The sequence below is a fragment of the Lissotriton helveticus genome, chromosome 3_1 (assembly GCF_964261635.1).
Source record: "Lissotriton helveticus chromosome 3_1, aLisHel1.1, whole genome shotgun sequence".
In the NCBI taxonomy this organism is placed as follows: Eukaryota; Metazoa; Chordata; class Amphibia; order Caudata; family Salamandridae; genus Lissotriton; species Lissotriton helveticus.
In genome coordinates this window covers 813,270,772-813,290,814 of record NC_136061.1, presented here as the reverse complement: position 1 = coordinate 813,290,814, position 20,043 = coordinate 813,270,772, and the positions used below count along the sequence as shown (strand labels likewise).

The window sequence follows — 20,043 nt, the reverse complement described above, 5'->3', positions numbered from 1 at the left end:
AGCTGCCGTCTTCACTTCACCTCTCACGGCCCCCGCTTCGCGGGAGCCTTTCGTGTTCCACACTGAGCGGGAGGTGATTTACAGGCAGTTCTTTGCACTTTTAAGACTAGTCGGGACTGCGAGGACCAGCAGCCACAGCGGCGCTAACAAGCCGCAGCTGGTCCTCTTCCCGACAGCGCCCCTCACCTGACAAATATCGGAGTGGGATTGTACATCTTCCGATTCTTCTTGGGAGCTGCTTCCTGACCGTGCTGCTGCCCTTCACGGACTCTGTGTCCAAGAACTTGAAAAGCTGCCGTCTTCACTTCACCTCTCACGGCCCCCGCTTCGCGGGAGCCGTTCGTGTTCCACACTGAGTGGGAGGTGATTTACAGGCTGATCTTTGCACTTTTAAGACTACTCGGGACTGCGAGGACCAGCAGCCACAGCGGCGCTAACAAGCCGCAGCTGGTCCTCTTCCCGACAGCGCCCCTCACCTGACAAATATCGGAGTGGGATTGTACATCCTCCGATTCTTCTTGGGAGCTGCTTCCTGACCGTGTTGCTGCCTTTCACGGACTCTGTGTCCAAGAACTTGAAAAGCTGCCGTCTTCACTTCACCTCTCACGGCCCCCGCTTCGCGGGTGCCGTTCGTGTTCCACACTGAGCGGGAGGTGATTTACAGGCTGATCTTTGCACTTTTAAGACTACTCGGGACTGCGAGGACCAGCAGCCACAGCGGCGCTAACAAGCCGCAGCTGGTCCTCTTCCCGACAGCGCCCCTCACCTGACAAATATCGGAGTGGGATTGTACATCCTCCGATTCTTCTTGGGAGCTGCTTCCTGACCGTGCTGCTGCCCTTCACGGACTCTGTGTCCAAGAACTTGAAAAGCTGCCGTCTTCACTTCACCTCTCACGGCCCCCGCTTTGCGGGAGCCGTTCGTGTTCCACACTGAGCGGGAGGTGATTTACAGGCTGATCTTTGCACTTTTAAGACTACTCTGGACTGCGAGGACCAGCAGCCACAGCGGCGCTAACAAGCTGTAGCTGGTCCTCTTCCCGGCATTAGTATTTCCTATATATCCTACAGCCTGAACGCGCACGTGGGACGCGCGCGGGTCAAAGCGCGAGGCTAAGCCCGGGCAAAGGGCGTGCCCTCTGAGGCCCTCAGAGGCCGAAGTAGGCCGTGCTGTGCCCACTTCTCTTCGAAGCATAATATAAATATTACTAAGTTATAGTTTGCTTTGTAATTGATTAATTGTGATCCCTTCATTATTGTATTACGCTTGTTAACTCCCTAGACCTTTTCTTTTCTATTTTTTCTTTTCCTGAAAATAATAACAGCCAAAAAGCTTAGGTCTGGTAGAGTCTTGGTTGGTAAGTCGTGTTCCAAAACAAAATCTAATCCCCTTCGAAATAAGGACAATCATGCAAAACAACTGAAAGGTACCTGTCAGATATTTAATCTCTGGGAAAGGGGGAAAACCAAAGCGTTCAGCGTTGATTCTGCCCACACTCCTCTGGTAAAAGCTCCATTTGCTCCAATGGGATTGAGTTTTTCGGGTTCAGGGCTTGAAAAAAGCATGGAGAAGGAAGTAATTACTGTAGTTGCAGGTCCTGATCCTACCCACACTCGTTTCCCTATACAAATTCCCTTTGGAATTAGCCCACAAGTTGCGGGATGTTGGGATCTAATTTCTTTGTCCAAAACTGGTGAGCCCCCTCCCGAAAAACATGAACCAATCATTCTCTCCTCTAGAGAAATTCATAATAATGACTTTGCTCTTTCCGATTCGGATTTGGAAGTCTGTAAAAGATATATCGAGGTTGATACTGTTAAGAACAGGGAGTTTGTAAAAACACCTTTAACATCAATGCCACCGGTCCTCCACCTATACAACAGCACTCCCTCGAACATCTCCCAGTCACATATCTCAATGAGCCCCACTCTTAATATATCAGGTATTGACTCTTTACTTCCGCCTAGGGGGGATAAATCGGATAAACCAGTCTCTGATTTCTTATCTTCCCTAGAACATCTGCTCTCATCCATTTTAGTATTACTAGAGAAATTTGTTGGGGGTTCAGATTGTGTAATGGATACAGTAACCCAAATATTAAAGGTCTTAGTACATGGTAAATTAGAGAAGGATTCTGGCTCCAACTTAGAGGTGGTCGCAGAAAATTTTTCTAAGCAGAAAACGGTTGAGTTAAAGACTGGGACCCTTAATACTTCGCATCTCCCCAATGTTAGAGAACAATCAGTTCACTGTACGAAACCACTCACCTCTAACTGTGCAGTACATCTAGTTTCAATAGTGGAGGTATTACAAGAAGAGGTGGTAAAGGAAGACATAGTTCCGCCCCCATCGATAATGGACTCAATAATATTGGATCCATCAATAGTGGTCCCATATGTAACGGATCCTAAGGAAGATATGGAACTTTTTCCTATTTTTAATAAACAGCAGGGTGTGGGTGATAAGGAGGTCCCCGAATCTGATGGTGTTAGAAATAAAGAGAATCCAGGGAAAGTTAAAAAACTTGGGGCTAAAAAGAGGCGACTAATCAGAAGAATTGAAAAAAATAGACGGCGGAAATTTCGTTGGAAGGAAAATTCGGAATTAGTTTGCGTCCAAGAATTTCATCAGTCCCCCTTGATGGTACAAAAAGATGAAATACATACTTTGGTTCCCCAGTTTTTGAATTCTTGCCCCCTTGAGGGGCCTTCTAATTCTAAAGGGGCCCTGTTAAATTTGAAGCCTAAGAAAAACGAAACTACCTTTATAAGTTCAGGTTTCCCTAAGCTTAATCCCTTGGCCAGCCCCTTCTCTGTTAAAAGGGAAGCAGCTGCAGTTTGTCTAAATTCTCCTGAAATCTTTATAGATGAGAGTGTAGACACTCTTATCCTAGATTTTCTACCATTATTTGATGCAGACTGCATTTTAAATAGATCACTGCTTCTTAAATATTTTCAAGATTCTGCAAATTTGAAATTGTTACAAACCTCGGACATAGACTTAGTACGGATCTTGAAGATTGAGGGGGGTAGCCTAACGAGGGTAAGATTTTATTCGAAATTAGTGGTGAATCTTATTCTACAACGGTCGGAATACTTTCAGAGTAGAGGGATTGATGAGATGCCCTTTTGGGGAAATTTCTCTTTTGATAAACCCCCTAAATCCCTAGGGCACTTAAGATCTTCTATCCCCCCCCCTGAAGGCAGTACTTGGAAATAAAGAACAAGATAGTGGTTTCAATGATCTTAAAATTCAACTATCAAAAGATCTTCGCTCAGTGTCTTACCCCATTCCATCTATACTCCACCTACAGGATAAAGCAGAAGATGCCTTTGTCCGTTGGGACTGGCTTCCCGGCGTTCTTTCAAAGAATTTGACAATCGCTAATCCCCCTAATTCTCATCTTTAGCGAGAATATAACGCTATTATCCTGGAATTGTGCAGGGCTAAAGGCGTGTCCGGAAAAAACCAATTTCCTTATGTCATTAAAAGCTAGTGTGATCTGTCTCCAAGAGACTTGGTGCTCGGAGAAATTTCAGTTAGGAAGGGATTATTTTGTTCTTGATGGTCAAGCTGTTTCCTCCAGGAGAGGACACGCCAAGGGGGGAATTGCCTGTCTCCTTTCCAACGAGATAAAATGGGACTTTTCCCACTATATGGATTCTAGCAATCTCTTCCAAGCTATAACGCTGTTTAGTCACGATAATGTTAAAGTATCTAAACCTCTGGTATTGATTAACGCATACATTCCCCCTGAAGTTAGTTTTAATGGAATTTTAAGAAGAGTTTTTGTTTATATTCAGAGCCTAAGGGAGAAATTTTCTTCCCCCAATATCATCTTAGTAGGGGATTTGAATTGTAAAGTTTCCAATTCAAGTATGTCTCTGTTTCAAGATAAAGACAAAGAAGAATCATGTCATATCCCACAAGCTATTCTTCCCAAGAAAATTAAAACAAATAAGCGCGGGAAGATGCTTCTCAAAGAACTTTCTGCAATAGATGGGATTATAGCGAACGGAAGACTCCCCTCTGACTCTCCTGCTAATTTTACTCATAGGTCTCATCAGGGAGAATCAATATTAGATTATGTTATAGTTGAGAACTCTTCCTTTTTCCTATTAAAGGATCTTAGGGTCATAGATACGGTTTTTAGAGACCATAAATTACTTCTCTCTACTATGAACATAAATCCTCAGAGTTCTGATCAATGGTCTCTTAACAGTGATCATGTAAGTTTTGGAGTGAAATCAGGAAGGTGTCATTGGAACCCTCAAGTGGAACAAAATCTAGAGAGCGTTCTTGATGCTGCAATTGATGATCTTGCCAATTGGCAGGGTTCTGAAATAACGTGCTTCCAAGATTTTATGACGTTAGTAACTTTACTTGCTAAAAAACCGATTAGGAAAAGGTGCTTTGCAACTCCCTCTTGGCCCTTACGTTCTATTAATATAGAAATAAATAAGCTTGTAAGGAAACAATACTTGTATAAATCTGCAGAAAGAGCTAGTGAAGTAAGCCTATTAAAAAGAAGGAGGAAAAGGTTGCAGGAAAAATTACGGAAAGAAGAGGAGGATGCAACTTGGATTAAATTAAGAGAGGCCGCTTTTAAAGGGGATATGAGAAAATTTTGGTCACTTATAGGTGACGGGTGTGGATCAAGAACCCGTCCACTCCCTATTCCCATAGTTGAACACACATGGGTGGACTATGTTACATCCCTTTATGCAATAAATGGAAAGTTGTCTCCTTATGTAGCTGTTAACGAAAAGGATCAGCCTTTGATTCCCCTATCCGAAAAAGACATTAGAATAGCTATAAGGGAAATGCGCTCATCTGGGGCAATGGGGCCAGATGAGCTACCAATTTCGGTTTTAAAACACAATAGTGAAAAATGGAGCAAGTTGTTATGTCCAGTATTTAATGTTTGTCTCCGTAGCGGAAAGATAGTTCCCTCATGGAAAGGAAGCATTTTAGTTCCCCTTTTTAAAAAGGGTGATCGATCAGCTCCCCAAAATTATCGTCAAATAGCTCTGTTAGACGCAATTGGTAAGGTTTTCACTAGATGCCTTCTGAAACAAGTTAATGATTGGGTAGTCCAGGCAAATATTCTTCCTTTAGAACAAACGGGATTCCGAAGAAATCATGGTCCCTTGGATAATTTAACTGCTCTCCAAGTAATAACGGATAAATACGTCAAGGTCAGAGGTGGGGGAGTCTATGCTGCTTTCATAGACTTCTCCACGGCCTTTGACAAAGTTGACCGCCCACTACTATGGAAGAAATTATTCGCCCTGGGTATGCCAGTCAAGCTACTAAATCTAGTTCAGGAACTCCACTCTGAGACCTGGTGTAGAGTATTATTGGGGGGGGAGAGAGGCCTTTCCCAAGCAATTCCGATAGCCAATGGTCTTAAACAGGGTTGTCTATTAGCACCCTTACTATTTTCCCTTTATGTTTGTGATCTCCCACAGATCCTTTCCCTGAGTGAAGGAATAGCCCCCTCTTTAGGGGACAAACAGGTAGTATGTTTAATGTATGCAGATGACATACTTCTTCTTGACCTTACGCCTAAGGGCCTTAATAGTCGCCTGCATGCTTTGCATCTATTTTCTAAAGATCATCATTTGAAAATCAATATGTCCAAAAGCAAAGTAATATGCTTCACGGGGAAGAAAAAACCAAAATTGTGTAACTTCTGTTGGTTTTTAGGGAATGAGAAATTGGATGTTGTAAAAACTTATGTTTTTTTGGGAAAAATAGTTTGCGGTAATTTGAGTGACACCAGGAAAGCCATGACCCAGGGAAAGGGACTGAGCGCTCTTTATAAAGCCACCGGTAGAAGACATTTTGCCATTCTCCTGGAGGCTTTTCGAGCAAAAATTCCGGCTTCCCTGCTCTATGGCACTGAGCTAATAGATCTAAGACAATGGGGTTTTTTGGATACCATTGAGGGTAGACTCATACGTTGTTTATTGTCAGTTAACAATGCATGTACAGTGGAAACCCTTAGACTTGAATTAGGCCTACGAAGCAGCTGGGTCCAGGCCCTGGCAGGAGTAATACGTTGGGTTTTTCATCTAGCCAAGGGCAACCCTGATACATTAAGATGCCTAATTAAAAAAGAACTATTGGGTCCTATGAATGAATATTCTTTACTTATAAAGAATTTTAGAAGGGCAGTTACGCAATTAGAATTGGAGGAATCATCGCTCTTTCTATTATCTCTGCATCAGCTAAAGCTGTCTTTAAAACGGGCTACATCGGAGTTAAGTTTTAAGAGGGATAGAGATGTTTTCTGTACAAAGAAAGGTGTTACAGAGGTTGCTAATTCTTACTTATTTAAAAAGATACAACCCTATGCATCTTGGTCCCTCCCCCACGGCTTACGTCGTTTCTGGTTTCTTTTGAGATATGACCTTCTCCCTTTAAATAAGTTATTAGCTAGATGGCATGGTTGTTATGATAAATGTAATCTATGCAGTGTTGATTCCTCAATTCAGGATATTTCCCATATCCTTTTTATATGCCCTTCTTTAAAGGCCCATCGTCGAAAGTGGTTGAGACCAATATGTTTAAAGTTATGCATTTCTTCATCAAAATCCTTACTGGACGCTATGTACAATCCGCCTAACGAAATGTTCTGTTACAGAATTTTTTATTTTTTCAAATGTTTCTTGGATTTATATTAATCGATATGATTGTATGTAACTTTTGCTGTCATTTTACGTTTCTTGTCTTTTTAACTATGTGGATCTCTGCTGAGTTCCAAATCATATACAAATAAATTTAATTGAAATTGAATGCAAACAACCAGTTGAAAGGATGGCCCTTCATGGACCCAGTTTCGCAAGTGACCATCACCACAGATGCCTAATGAGGAAGTCATCCTCTATAGGCTGCCTATGCACATTGACCTTATGGTAAGCAGTGGCTAGTTGCAGTAAGAACAATTGCTACTTACCTGTAAACGGTGGTTCTCCAGTATTGGTGTCTTTCATAGATTCACATATTCCCCGTCGTCGAAGTGGGAGCCCCACGGTAAATAAATTAGCAATAAAAGCCAACAATATATGTATATAGAAATATAATTACATACCAAGGATAGCAGTAATACATAGGAATACATTAGAAGAAAAAAGCACTTTCCAAACATATCCAAGTCATTATGTTAGTCCAAACTACAGCCAATCAGGCGCAAGCAACCCTCTAGAACCTTCTCCTCAGATGCTCAGGCCCTCAGATTTTTGTAGCACCAGAGTGACAAAAGAGTCTAAGAGGAAAAGCGAGCCTCTGAGGGGGGGAGGGTGGGTCGCATGTGAATCTATCAAAGACACCAATACTGGAGAACCACCGTTTACAGGTAAGTAACAATTGTTCTTCTCCAGTATTGGGGTGTCTTTCATAGATTCACATGCTTGAATAGAATAGTAAGCAGTAACAGCTGGCCGCAAGGCAAAAGAGCAGTGCATAAGCATGTAATGCAATGAAATCACATAATGCTGCCAGACAGATAAATTACTCACACAGGCGGAGGGAAGGAAAGAGGCTCACCCAGTTAAAAAGATTGCGAAGCACCGCTTGGCCAACTGCAGTATCAGCTTCGTTGATCGTCTCGAGGCAGTAGTGCTTCGTGAAAGTGTGCCTGCTGGACCACGTGGCTGCTCGGCATATTTTGTGAATCGGCACACCCGCAAACAGGGCAGTAGAGGAAGACATCGCCCTGGTGGAATGAGCCCGAACTGTAGATTGAAGAGGCTTGCCGGCCTTCTGACGACAAAATGAAATTGCTGAGGAAATCCAACGTGCACTATCTGGCTTGGTAACAGAATGCCCCTTGCGCATGCGTCCGTAAGCATCAAACACTTGATCAGACTTACGAAAAGGCGCCGTCCTGTCGATATAGAATTTAAGGCATCTTTTAACGTCCAATGAATGCAAACGTTGCTCCACTGGAGATTGACGATTAGCGAAGAAAGTCTTTAAGAACACTGGTTCATTGAGGTGAAAATCAGTCGGCACTTTAGGCATGAATGCCGGGTTGGTGCAAAGTACGACACAGGCCGATTTGAATTGAAGAAAAGGAGGCTGAATGGTAAAGGCATGGATATCACGTGACGTGAGGAGGTCCAGGCAAGAAGAAGGGCCACCTTCCAGGTCAAAAATTTCAAATTCACTTTGTGAATGGGCTCAAAAGGTGCCTTCATCAATTGCGCCAAAACAACATTAAGATGCCAGGTAGGAGGAGGACGCTGAATGGGCGGGAACATCCTGAATAGTCCTTTGAAGAAGATCCATCCTGCCAGAAACGAGAGATGCCGCTAGGAAGACCTTCAAAGTGGAGTGGGAAAGTCCTGATTGAGCCAACTGCAGATAGAATGGCAGAAGCTGAGTAGGAGAGGAGTGCACGGGACGGATGTTGGCAGATGCACACCAGTGACAGAACCTTTTCCACTGCAGCTTGTAAGTTTTTACTGTGGAGGGAGCTCTCGCATTGGCAAAAACGTCTATACATGCTGGCGAAATATTCAAGTGGGCAAATTCAAGGTGCTCAGGTTCCAGGCCGATAATTTGAGAGAGGAGGGGTCCCGATGACAGATCTGACCGTTGTCCATTGTGAGGAGATCCGCTCGAGGACGAAAGGAGGATGGGTTCGCACTGTGAGAGAAGTAGCAGTTCCGAGAACCACGCTTGTCGAGGCCATCTGGGAGCCATCAGGAGAATGTGGTACGTCTGTTTATGCATTTTCCACAACACTCGAGGAACCAGCGGAATCGGCAGAAAAGCGTAGGTGAATAGATTGCACCAGTACATCAAAAGGGCATTCCCGCATGACCCTTGATGGGGAAGCCAACTTGCATAAGACGGGCATTTCCGGTTCACAGGGCTCGCAAAGAGATCCAGGTTCGGGCGACCCCACAACCGAAAGATGAAGTCCAGAGTTGGCTGGTGCCGCCTTGTTTGTTCACATAGTGCATACTGGTGGTATTGTATTTTTGAATGAGCACAGATTCTCCCTGGAGCAGAAGATGAAAAGACTTGAGCGCCAGGAAAATGTCCACAGCGCAGTCGATGTTGTCAGATGACGCTCTCTCTCCCTCCTGAAGAATCTTGAGAGCCTCTGCTCTGGAGGGCTCAGGAATGAGGTCGATAAAAGAAGACATATCCGACCACATGTGGACATTGCATGCACTGGTTTTCGCGATGGAGCCGTTGTCGACGGAGCAACCGCCGACGAAGAGGCTCTCTCACAGAAGGCGTCAATGAAGATTTTGATGTCAACGTGACTCCCTTCTTCGACATCGACGAGGAGATTGGAATCGTCGATGAGACAGACTTAAAGCTTACACACACCATCGTCGACACTGATGACGTCGACGCAGCCGCCGTCGACGACCCGCTGGCACAAGTCGTCGTCACTGTCGTTGTCAGAGGTAGAGATGGCAGATTTCGTCATCGGAACGACCGTCATAGGTCCCGTCGACGATTTTGCACGTTTTTTAAGGGAAACATGCGTAGAAGGAGCCGTGGACGCCTGAGAGTCTGAACTCGAGGGCGCAGGTGTAGCAGGAAGAGGAGAAGACACAGCAGGAGCCTTCTGGAAGTCAAGTTTCTTCTTCTTCAGGAATGGAGATGGCATATCCTACACACTGCTACGTTTTGAGGTGGCTCTAGACCCAACTGACGCAAGGCTTTCTGCATCAGAAAGAGGTGAATCCTTCTCCTTAAACTCTGTAACCAAAGGAGGAGACGCCCCTCCCTGTCCTTAAGGGTCTTGGTGGAGAAAGTCCTGCAAATTTTACATTTGCCTACCTCATGCTCTGGATAGAGGCAATAAATACACTTCTTGTGAGGGTCCTCAGAGAAGAGCCGCATCTTTCCACAAGAAGCACAAGGACGAATCAAAGACTTCTTACTTGAAGACATCTCAGAAAACAGAAGAAATCCACAAGGAAGATGAAAACTGAGCAGAGCTCAGGGAGACTCCCTTCACACGCCGTGCTGAAGAAAATCTGAGGGCCTGAGCCTCTGAGGAGAAGGTTCTAGAGGGGTGCTTGCGCCTGATTGGCTGTAGTTTGGACTAACATAAGACTTGATATGTTAGGAAACGGTTTTTTTCTTCTAATGTATTCCTATGTATTACTGCTATCCTTGGTACTTATCAGTATTTATGGTTTTAGAATGCATGTAATTATGTTTCTATATACATATATTGTTGGGTTTTATTGCTAATTTATTTCCCCTGGGGCTCCCACTTCGACGAAGGGGAATATTCAAGCATGTGAATCTATGAAAGACACCCCAATACTGGAGAACTCATTATATGCAGTTGTATCATCTGGAGGGGAAGGTTCAGCTGGATACAGGTTTGAATATGTGTCAAATGGAGGATCCACTGTGTAATCATCCCATGGATAATCATGATGTTGCATGTCATAAGGTGCATCATAGGGGTCAAAGGGAGACTTAGGACTATCGCCCCCAATCTCTGAAGTAGGGGGACCCTGAGGGGATTCTAGTGGCGGGCCCACTGGTAGTAGTGGGGAGACTGTTTGGTGGTGTGGTGAAGAGGGCTAGGGAGGTGGAGGTGAACCGCCAGATGGAGGTGGTGGTGGTGGTGGTGGTAATGTGCCCTTATCGTGGCACCAAATATTTTAGGTGCTCTGTAAAAAGGTGTATTGATGGCCTTCTCAAAAGTAAATTTCCTCTTTATAGGGAGGGAGTCTTTGGTGTGAGAAACAGGTTTAGCCACTATTCGCCCTGTTCCAGGGTAGAAACAAAGTTGCTGCTGCCTGGCATCGAGTTCCTCTTTTAGCTGCTGCTGGAGGATAGGTTGCTTTTGATCCTCGGAGGCGACAGACAGTGATTGGGATGTCGACTTCCTCTGAGCCAAGTGAGTCATATGGGTTACAGGCCGTGAGCTGGATTTTGGCTCTCAAGTCTTCAGCACAGAGATTGGCTTCTAGGGCAGTTGTGAAGCCGATGCTGAAGAGCCTTCTAAGGTGGAAGGGCATGTCTTGGAGCCGAGCGTCAACGCTGAGCGGTGTACTCCCATCGGCTCTAGCTCAGTATTAAGGTGGCAACCTAGACTATTTGGCAGTGGTTGACCAGTAATCTCATGGCTGGTGTGTGCGCTTGATGCTCGACCTTCTTGTGGGTGAGGTTTGACTTCTAAGTGGTGATGGGAGATGGAAGGCAGGGAAACTTTACTCACGTGGGCTGTCTTGGTAGAAGGATGCTAGGTGGGTGGAGTCTCGTCAACATCAGAGTTCAAGTCCGTTTTCAGCTGCGAAAGTTGGATCTCTGCTGCAGAAGCCTTGGTCTCCGGGCCTCTAAACAGGTCCGATGTGTCTTGCAAACAGTGGTGCGCCATGGATGCCCAATACAAGGTAATGATCCCAATGCTATAGAAGAGTCTTTTCATTTACTTAGGCAAGGCACGCTGAGCAAGAGCCGTCCTGATGGGCTCGGGACAGACCGAGGTTGCAAACCTGATGTAGGTCTGCCCTGGGGTACATTGCTCAACTCTTGATATGATATGATATGATGGATCACTGAAATAATATCGAGGGACAGAATATCGACCAACAAAAATATCGTTGACAAAATATCGAGAGACAAAATATCGAGTTTCTATCTACAAACAGGTAAGTACAAAAATATTGAGTTAAAAATATCGTTTACAAAAATATAGTTGTAAAAAATATCGACTTTAATAAAAACAATGTTTAATTACATTAATATAAAAAAATAATTACTAAAATATACTTAACAATACTTAAAATAACTTTTAATAATTAAATAATTAATGAAAGTAAAAAAATAATATTTTTTTAATCATATTTCTTAAAACATATATATATATAGTAACGCAACTTTTACAACGCACTACCATTACAACGTAAGTATTGGTAAGTATATAATAATTTTTATAATTTAAATTATTTAAAATTAATTTAATATAATTTAATTTCATTAAATTAAATTAATGTAAATTTAATTTTACTTTATTTTTACACTGTACCCCTGTACCCCAAAAACTGACCCTGAACCCTAAAAAAAACCCTTTACCCAAAACCCCAAAACTGACCCTGAACCCTAAAAATACCCCTTTACCCAAAAACTAAAAACTGACCCTGAACCCTAAAAATACCCCTTTACCCAAAAACCCCAAACTGACCCTGAACCCTAAAAATACCCCTTAACCCAAAAACTAAAAACTGACCCTGAACCCTAAAAATACCCCTTTACCCAAAAACTAAAAACTGACCTTGAACCCTAAAAATACATCTTTACCCAAAAACTAAAAACTGACCCTGAACCCTAAAAATACCCCTTTACCCAAAAACTAAAAACTGACCCTGAACCCTAAAAATACCCCTTTACCCAAAAACTAAAAACTGACTCTGAACCCAAAAAATACCCCTTTACCCAAAAACTAAAAACTGACCCTGAACCCTAAAAATACCCCTTTACCCAAAAACCAAAAACTGACCCTGAACCCTAAAAATACCCCTTTAATTTAACATAATTAGCAATTAATCAATTAAATTAAATTAATTACCAATTACATTTTAAATAATTAACAAATATTATTTAATTACCAATTAATTAAATATTACTACCAATTAATACATTTACATATTTAATTAATTATAATTAAATTACTTCCCACCCTATTCCCCTATAAACCCACAACCCGCTACAGGAAATAAATTATTTTAATTTACATAATTAGCAATTAATCAATTAAATTAAATTAATTACCAATTAAATTTTAAATAATTAACAAATATTATTTAATTACCAATTAATTAATTATTACTACCAATTAATAAATTTACATATTTAATTAATTATAATTAAATTACTTCCCACCCTATTCCCCTATAAACCCACAACCCGCTACAGAATAAAATTACACAATAATAAAAAAAAAACATTAATTAAAAATAATTATAACATAAAATGACACTTTTCACACATATTATAACATAAAACACTATAAATAATTAAATATTATTTAAAAAACGGTATTTTTTACTATCTAGATTATATACTTGGATATTTTCACTTTCTATATTATTTACAGTCGATATTACTTCACTTACCTTAAAAACGATATTTTGACTGTCGATATTCTGTCCTGTCGATATTTTGTCCAAACGATATTTAAAACTCGATATTCTGTCCAAACGATATTTTGGAGTCGATATTATGTCTGTGCACCGATATGATAAATGGGACTTGTAAAGCGCACGTTCACCTCCGGTTTCTTGGCGCTGGAGTGGGAGGGCTGTGCGGTACATCATGGGGCGAACTAATGAGAAGAGCCAGGTTTTGAGTGATTTTCTGAAGTGAGCTTTGGAAATATCGGAATGGAGTCCTTTCCTTTACAGGCATTTTCTCTGTTGTCAGGGAAAAAAAGGAGACCTGAAGGTGCCAGGCCCTGAATGAGGCACCGAAGTAGTCGTCCACAGAAGCAAAGGTGAGACAACTCGAATGCAACGTACCAACGAATATGCACTGTTTCTTCAAACCAACAAGGGAAATTGAACCAAATAGGACTAGTGAGACAATGCAGCATTGAACCGGAGCTCGAAGAAACACATCTGAACCAGATGGCAGAGAAAAAAGAATCTAACAATGAAGTTAATGTTCATGAGCAATGCCAGCAATCGGTGAAGTCACTGTACATTCTGACTCAAAAAGACTTCTTTGTAGAAAAACAACATCCACACATCCGAGCCCAACACTAAATGGCAAGAGTATACACAACATGTGTCTCTACAGGAACACATGCCACGAGCACTTGGTTTCAGAATCCTTAGCCACTCTGTGTGAGTTGAAGTGCTATCTCTAACAACACAGATTTAAATTCAAGCATTTAGAAGCTGGTTATTCTTAATCAAATGGGTAAAGAGTCTGAAGGTATATACCTGTTGTGTTAAGCTAGCTTCCTTCACTAACATCACCACCACTACCAATTAGGAAACTCAACAAACTGATTTGATGTGTGCCTCTGTGTAAAGACTACTGGTCATCTAGAGGGCTGGCAGAGGCCATTAAAAGCTTCTCTTTCACTCTTGTCAAAAAGCCCCATTTTTCCTAGGCTTGCATGCAGAAAAGGAAAGGCAATAATATAGCAGCGCTGTGTCACTACAATGCTAGCTGTGGAAAGAATGTGCCAATACCATTCATTTATCCAAAATAAACCAAAGTGCAGAGGTAGTTGAAGTCACATCACAGCCGTTTGTTTGTTGCTTATAAACTCTATTTCTTCCTCGATTACATTATACAAGTAGTTTCTTTCTCTGACAAGAATAATTTGGCAGATATATCATTGTTGAGAAGGCAAAGCCTTGAGTACTCATCTCCTTTCAATTGAGTAAAACATTCCGACTGTCTCAAGACTCTCCACACCTTCCATTACCCTTACATCTTTATTTGAGAGTAGATTTTTCCATCTCCCCATCTGTCCAGGGAGAGGTTTTCTTTTGACTTGTCTCATAGTATTGTCGTATTTTCTTCTGACTCTAGATGCTTCTTTACTTCCATTCTCTTGAGATATTACATAATGGTCTGGTATCTCCCTTGCAATCCCATCGCCTTTCCAGTTCCCTGAGAAGTTCTATGTCATCAACTTGCCTATAATATCCTGCTTTTTTCTTCCATGAGATCTCCCATATTGTCCTCCATCCTGAGGGTCTTACCTCTCTTACTGTCACCTGTAATCATTCAGAAGTCTTTGGTCAAAGAGATCCTATCCTCATAGGGATTGCCTCTTAATCTGTATATGAGAAGATATCCAATCTCTTGCTTTGCCCTGATGGGCTCTTCTTTTCTGAAGTCTTCCCATTTTTGCCTTTGATTCCTACTCTTAAGACCCTGCAATGCAAGATGAGCTGCTGAGCCTCTGGACTCAACAACCTTCCGAGCTCAACATCATAAGTTGAACACTACTGATTTTGAGAAGTAAAATAACCCATTTTGTATAAATTTACTTTCTTTGTCCCTTCTAAAAATTAAGTGCATTCATTATATTTCAAAGCTGATCTCCAAATTGCCCCTTTTTCAGAAAGGTATAGCAGAAGTTAATTCACAGGTACTTACAAGGCAGATGCAGACCCTACAGTCATCAACAGTGGGTGGAAAAACAGCCCCTTCGGTTCTTTCAGTGTCTTCAAACAAACAGCCTAAAAGAGAGGCAAGGGATGAACAAGAGAAATCTCTCATTGATGCTAAAAGTGGGAGCACCTGAATAGTTAGAAGACTGACTGACTCAGGACTTTTATGTAGCACTAATATATATAGAATATGTATGTATGTATGTCTATCTATCTTTCTATCTATCTTTATATTTATATATATATTATACAAACAGATGCTTACATGATAAGTAACATTATATATATATATACATATATATATACATATATATATATATATATATATATATATATATATATGTATATATATATATATATATATATATATATATGTATATATATATATATATATATATATACACACACACACACACACACACACACACACACAGCGGGGTTTGCAGCAAACATAAAGCCCCCTCAGTTACAAGGCAAACTCAGCACTCATGGAGTTTTGATTTTCTCGCTGCATTACCTACATGAACTGGCGGATGCTGGGACCTGTAGTCAGACAGAACAAGGCTGCAGGTGCCCTGAATGCAGCGTGACCAGCTGATCTCCCGCCAATGGGAGGGCCGTAGCATTTAAAAGAGGGAGCAGTTTCAACCTCGATGTAAATGGCATCTGATGAAGGCAATTTTGCCGAAATGCATTATGCCGCAATTCTATTATTAAAGGACTCCCGAAGAAATCCCCGTTGTGTCCTCGGAATTCTGCCAAGAGCAGTCGTTGTTGTGATATATATATACATATATGAATGTGAATGTGATCAAGGGCTGCATAGCCCGAAACGCGTCGTCGTGAGAGGTGATTAATAAAGTATTTCTTGCCTGAAACTTTGCTGCAGAGGCCTGAGTCTCCTTCCTCGCCAGGTGCCTTCTGGAAGTGGTCGGGGTAATCTTCGGATATATATATATATATATATATATATATATATATATATATATATATATATATATATATATATATATATATATCAATCATGTAAGCATCTGTTTGTGGCATGTAGTGCTGTAGATTCACATGCTTAGAATAAGCCTGTCATCCAGTGTTGGGCTTGAATGTGTGCAAGTTGTTTTTCTTCAAAGAAGTCTTTTGAGTAATGAAATGTAGTAGCTTCTCCTCTTGCTTGCAATGCGTATGGTCCTTGACTCCATTGTTATATTGTTTTCCCCTTGAAGGGTGAGGATGGAGTGTAAGGATGATGTATCCTATGGAGATGACCATGCCAAAATAATGTAATGTATAATGTGGAGAAGTGCAACCAACAAAGGTGATCGGGTGAGAGTAGGTGCATGTGAGTCTACAGCACTACATGCCACAAACAGGTGCTTACATGGTAAGTAACATTTACTGTTTGATGGCATGTGTGGCTGTAGGTACACATGCTGAGGATAGACTGAAGCATATTTCTCTTCCTAAGTGGTGAGTAACCTGTGGTGGGTGTATTTAATAACATGTGTAGTACCAATTGACCGACATTGGCTTGTTGTCGTGCCATGACATCTACACAGTAATGTTTTTTAAATGTGTGCGGTGTCGAACATGTAGCGGCTTTACATATGTCAGCTATTGGTATATTCCCTAGAAATGCCATAGAAGCTCCTTTTTAGGTCTCGCCTGAGCCAGCGCGTGCGTTGCACTGCGAGACATTTAGTAACTGGGCTTTTGAAAGTGCAGCCAGGCGCTTTTGATGGCCTAGCGCTTTGTGGCCACACGCGCATGCACGCGCGCAGCCACCAGCTTTCATGTAATTGGGCTTTTTTTTCACCATTTGTTTATTTTTTGCTCAATCGTGCTCAATTGCGGCACAGGTGCTTTACATTTAACCATGTTAAAGGTAAAGCGCTGGTGCCCCGATAGCTGCAAAAGTAAAGAAATAGAAAAAAAATCTATTTCTTTACTTTAGCTACAATCGCAGCACCCGCGATTTACTTTTAACATGGTTAAAGTAAAGCGTGTGTGCCGTGATTGTAGCAAAAGTAAAGAAATAGATTTTTTTTCTATTTCTTTACATTTGTGCAATCGCGGCACCGGCTCTTTACTTTTAACCATGTTAAGTGTACAGCACCAGTGCCGCGATTGCTGCAAAAGTAAAGACATCGAAAATAATCTATTTCTTTACTTTTGCCACAATCGCAGCACCCGTGCTTTACTTTTAATATGGTAAAGTCAAGCCTGCGCTTTACTCTAACTATGTTAAAAGTAAAGCGCGGGTGCCGCGATTGTAGCAAAAGTAAAGAAATAGGGTATTTTTTCTATTTCTTTACTTTTGTGCAATCATGGCACCGGGGCTTTACATTTAACCATATGATAGAATGCACCAAATCAGTTTCCTAGCATTGATATTTAACTTTGTACAAGACTCTTCATAGTTTTATTAGATTAAGTACTTTTTATTAATGTTTAAATCTTTACAAAGTAACCATTTGTGTTTAAAAGATTGAAATCGTCAAAGCACCAAAAGCAATCAAACTGTTTTCAACGGTTTAGAACCAACAGTTATAACCCAGGACCAAGACTAATAATTTTTGATTCCATGAGACGTGATCCCATTATATTCAATATAATTTATTTTTATTAACGTAATTGGGGCTTTAGGTGGCAGACCTATCAGCAGTTGGAAACATAAGAGGTTACTCCATTGCAGCTTCTCAGAAATAAAGTGGAACAGTGGCTTTGTATGACACTTGACTTCACAGATCTTATTGGCTGTGTGATCTGACATTTTTAAGAAAAAGTCTTCCTGAAAAAGCATAAGCAAAAATCCCTGACTAGTTGATCCAAAGTGCATTGATCTTGGACTCTGGGTGTAGGAACATGGAGGCACAGTTTAGGTATTTTTAGTTCTGTGGTGTAGCGAATAGGTCTATGTCTGGTTGCCCCCACAGCTAGAAGAATGGGTGGACTTGTTGGATGTTTTCCATCCCTGGTATGTATTCTGCTAACAAATTAATGTTGTGTTGGAGAGCGTATTTCCAGATGGTTTGGGCTAGGAGAGACAGTTGTGGAGATCTGGTACTCCCCAGTTTTACAGAAAATACATGGCAGTATTGTCTGTCTTGATTAGGCAGCTCTAGGTGACAGATATGTAGGAGAGACTGACTGGGTTTCCAATGCCCATGTGCAGTCAACCCCAGTGAGTGCCCTTCCCATTCAGTCATAGATGCATCTGTGATTATGGTAGCTTGTGAAACTAGGTTGAAGAAAGGCCGTCCCTGTAGTAGACTTTTTGGAGTTTCACCATTGCAGAGAGTGGCAAGCTTGATGGGTGATCAAAACTAGATCCTCTAACTGACCCTTTGCTTGAGACCAGTGCTGCACTAAGCGTTATTGTAATGGACATATAATCAGTCTGGCATGAGGTACAATTGCTATACATGATGCCATAGTTTCGAGGAGGTGAATAACAGTTCTTACTACTATTTATTGGTGAAGCTAAAACTGTGGAATGAGTGTTTTTAAAGGATGTAGCCATGTTGCATTTGGAGAAGCTACCCCCTTGTAACAATTTAGAATGGCTTCCAAGTAAGGTTGTATCTGAAGAGGTGTGATCGACTGCATTGGCTATAAAACCTAATTGGTGAATTAGATTTAGGGTTGTTTGTGTGTGTTACAAACATTTGTGTTATGTTTTGCTTTTGACAAGCCAGTCATCCAGATAATTAAAACATGTATGTTTTCCCTTCATAAGTGGATTGCTACTACTGCTAAGCATTTGGTAAACACCCTGGGGCTGTGGTGACCCTGAATGGGAAGCACTTTGAACTTTAAGTGTGGTCCGTTGAAAGCAAACAAGAGGTATTGCTGGTGTTCTGAGTGAATAGGAATGTGAAAGTATGCATCTTTTAAATCCAATGCTGTCATGAAGTCTCCCCGTTGTAAAAATGGTATGACATCCTGAAGAATGAACATATGAAAATGTTCTGAAAGAATGTACTTGTTTAGAGGTCTGAGGTGTAGAATAGGTCTTAGAGCCCCGTCTGTTTTGGTTATAAGGAAGAAATGGGAATAGATCCCTGTGTCCTGTTGGTGCAATCACACAAGTTCTATTGTTCCCTTGCTCAGAAGAACTTGAATGGTGTCCTAGTCAATGCTTGGTGGTGGTAGAGGTGGCAGGTTTAGTAAAACCTCCTCTGCCTCTATCAGTGTTTCCTCTATAGGAGACTCTATAATATCCTCTATTGGAGGATGTTTGATTTTGTGTCTTATTGTAAGAGGTGGACGTCTCAGGGGAGGTTGTTTTGGACCCCCATGATAGGAGGAGCAGGGAAAGGAGCTGTGCTGTGAATATGTTTGCATTGCGCCTATTGCTTTAAACATCTTGTTATCTTTTTAATTTTCTCTAGGAGGGTATCTATCTGTAGCCCAAAAGGTGTTCACCATTAAAGGGGAGGAACAATAAGTTCTGCTGAACCTCTGGCTTGAAGATAGATTCTCTTAGTCATGCATGTCTTCTTAAGATAAGGATTAATAGCCCTTCGATCCTGTGTCAGCCGCGTAAAGGGCACACTGTATATTGCTTTTAGATATAATCTTCCCATCCAATGAAATTTGGAATGGTCTTTTTATGTTCTTCTGGGAGTTACTGTAAGATCTCCTCAATTTCATCCCAGTGTGCCCTAACATAGCGTGATAAGAGACCAATGGAGTTGGCAATCCTCCAATGGTTGACTGATTGTGCCCCCACTTTCTTACCTGCTGCATCTATACGTTTACTCTCTTCGTATGGTGGGGTTGCATCACCAGTTGTTTGAGAGTTTGTCCATTTATGAGCAGTGGCCACCACTAAAGAGTCTGGCATTAGTTGACCTTTGTAGTATGTAGGGTCTTCTGGGGAAGGCTTATATTTTTTAACAACCCTAGGAGTAATAAT

The 20,043-nt window shown here is 41.6% G+C and overlaps 1 protein-coding gene across 1 annotated transcript in view; it reads right to left on the bottom strand.

Annotated features, from left to right (window-relative positions):
- VWCE (von Willebrand factor C and EGF domains) overlaps positions 1 to 20,043 on the bottom strand; it is a 584,388-nt gene that overhangs the window by 88,938 nt on the left and 475,407 nt on the right. Inside the window, exon 14 of the mRNA XM_078681086.1 lies at positions 15,112 to 15,194. Within this exon, the coding sequence (XP_078537212.1) occupies positions 15,112 to 15,194 (83 nt within the window). The remainder of the gene's footprint in view (positions 1 to 15,111; positions 15,195 to 20,043) is intronic.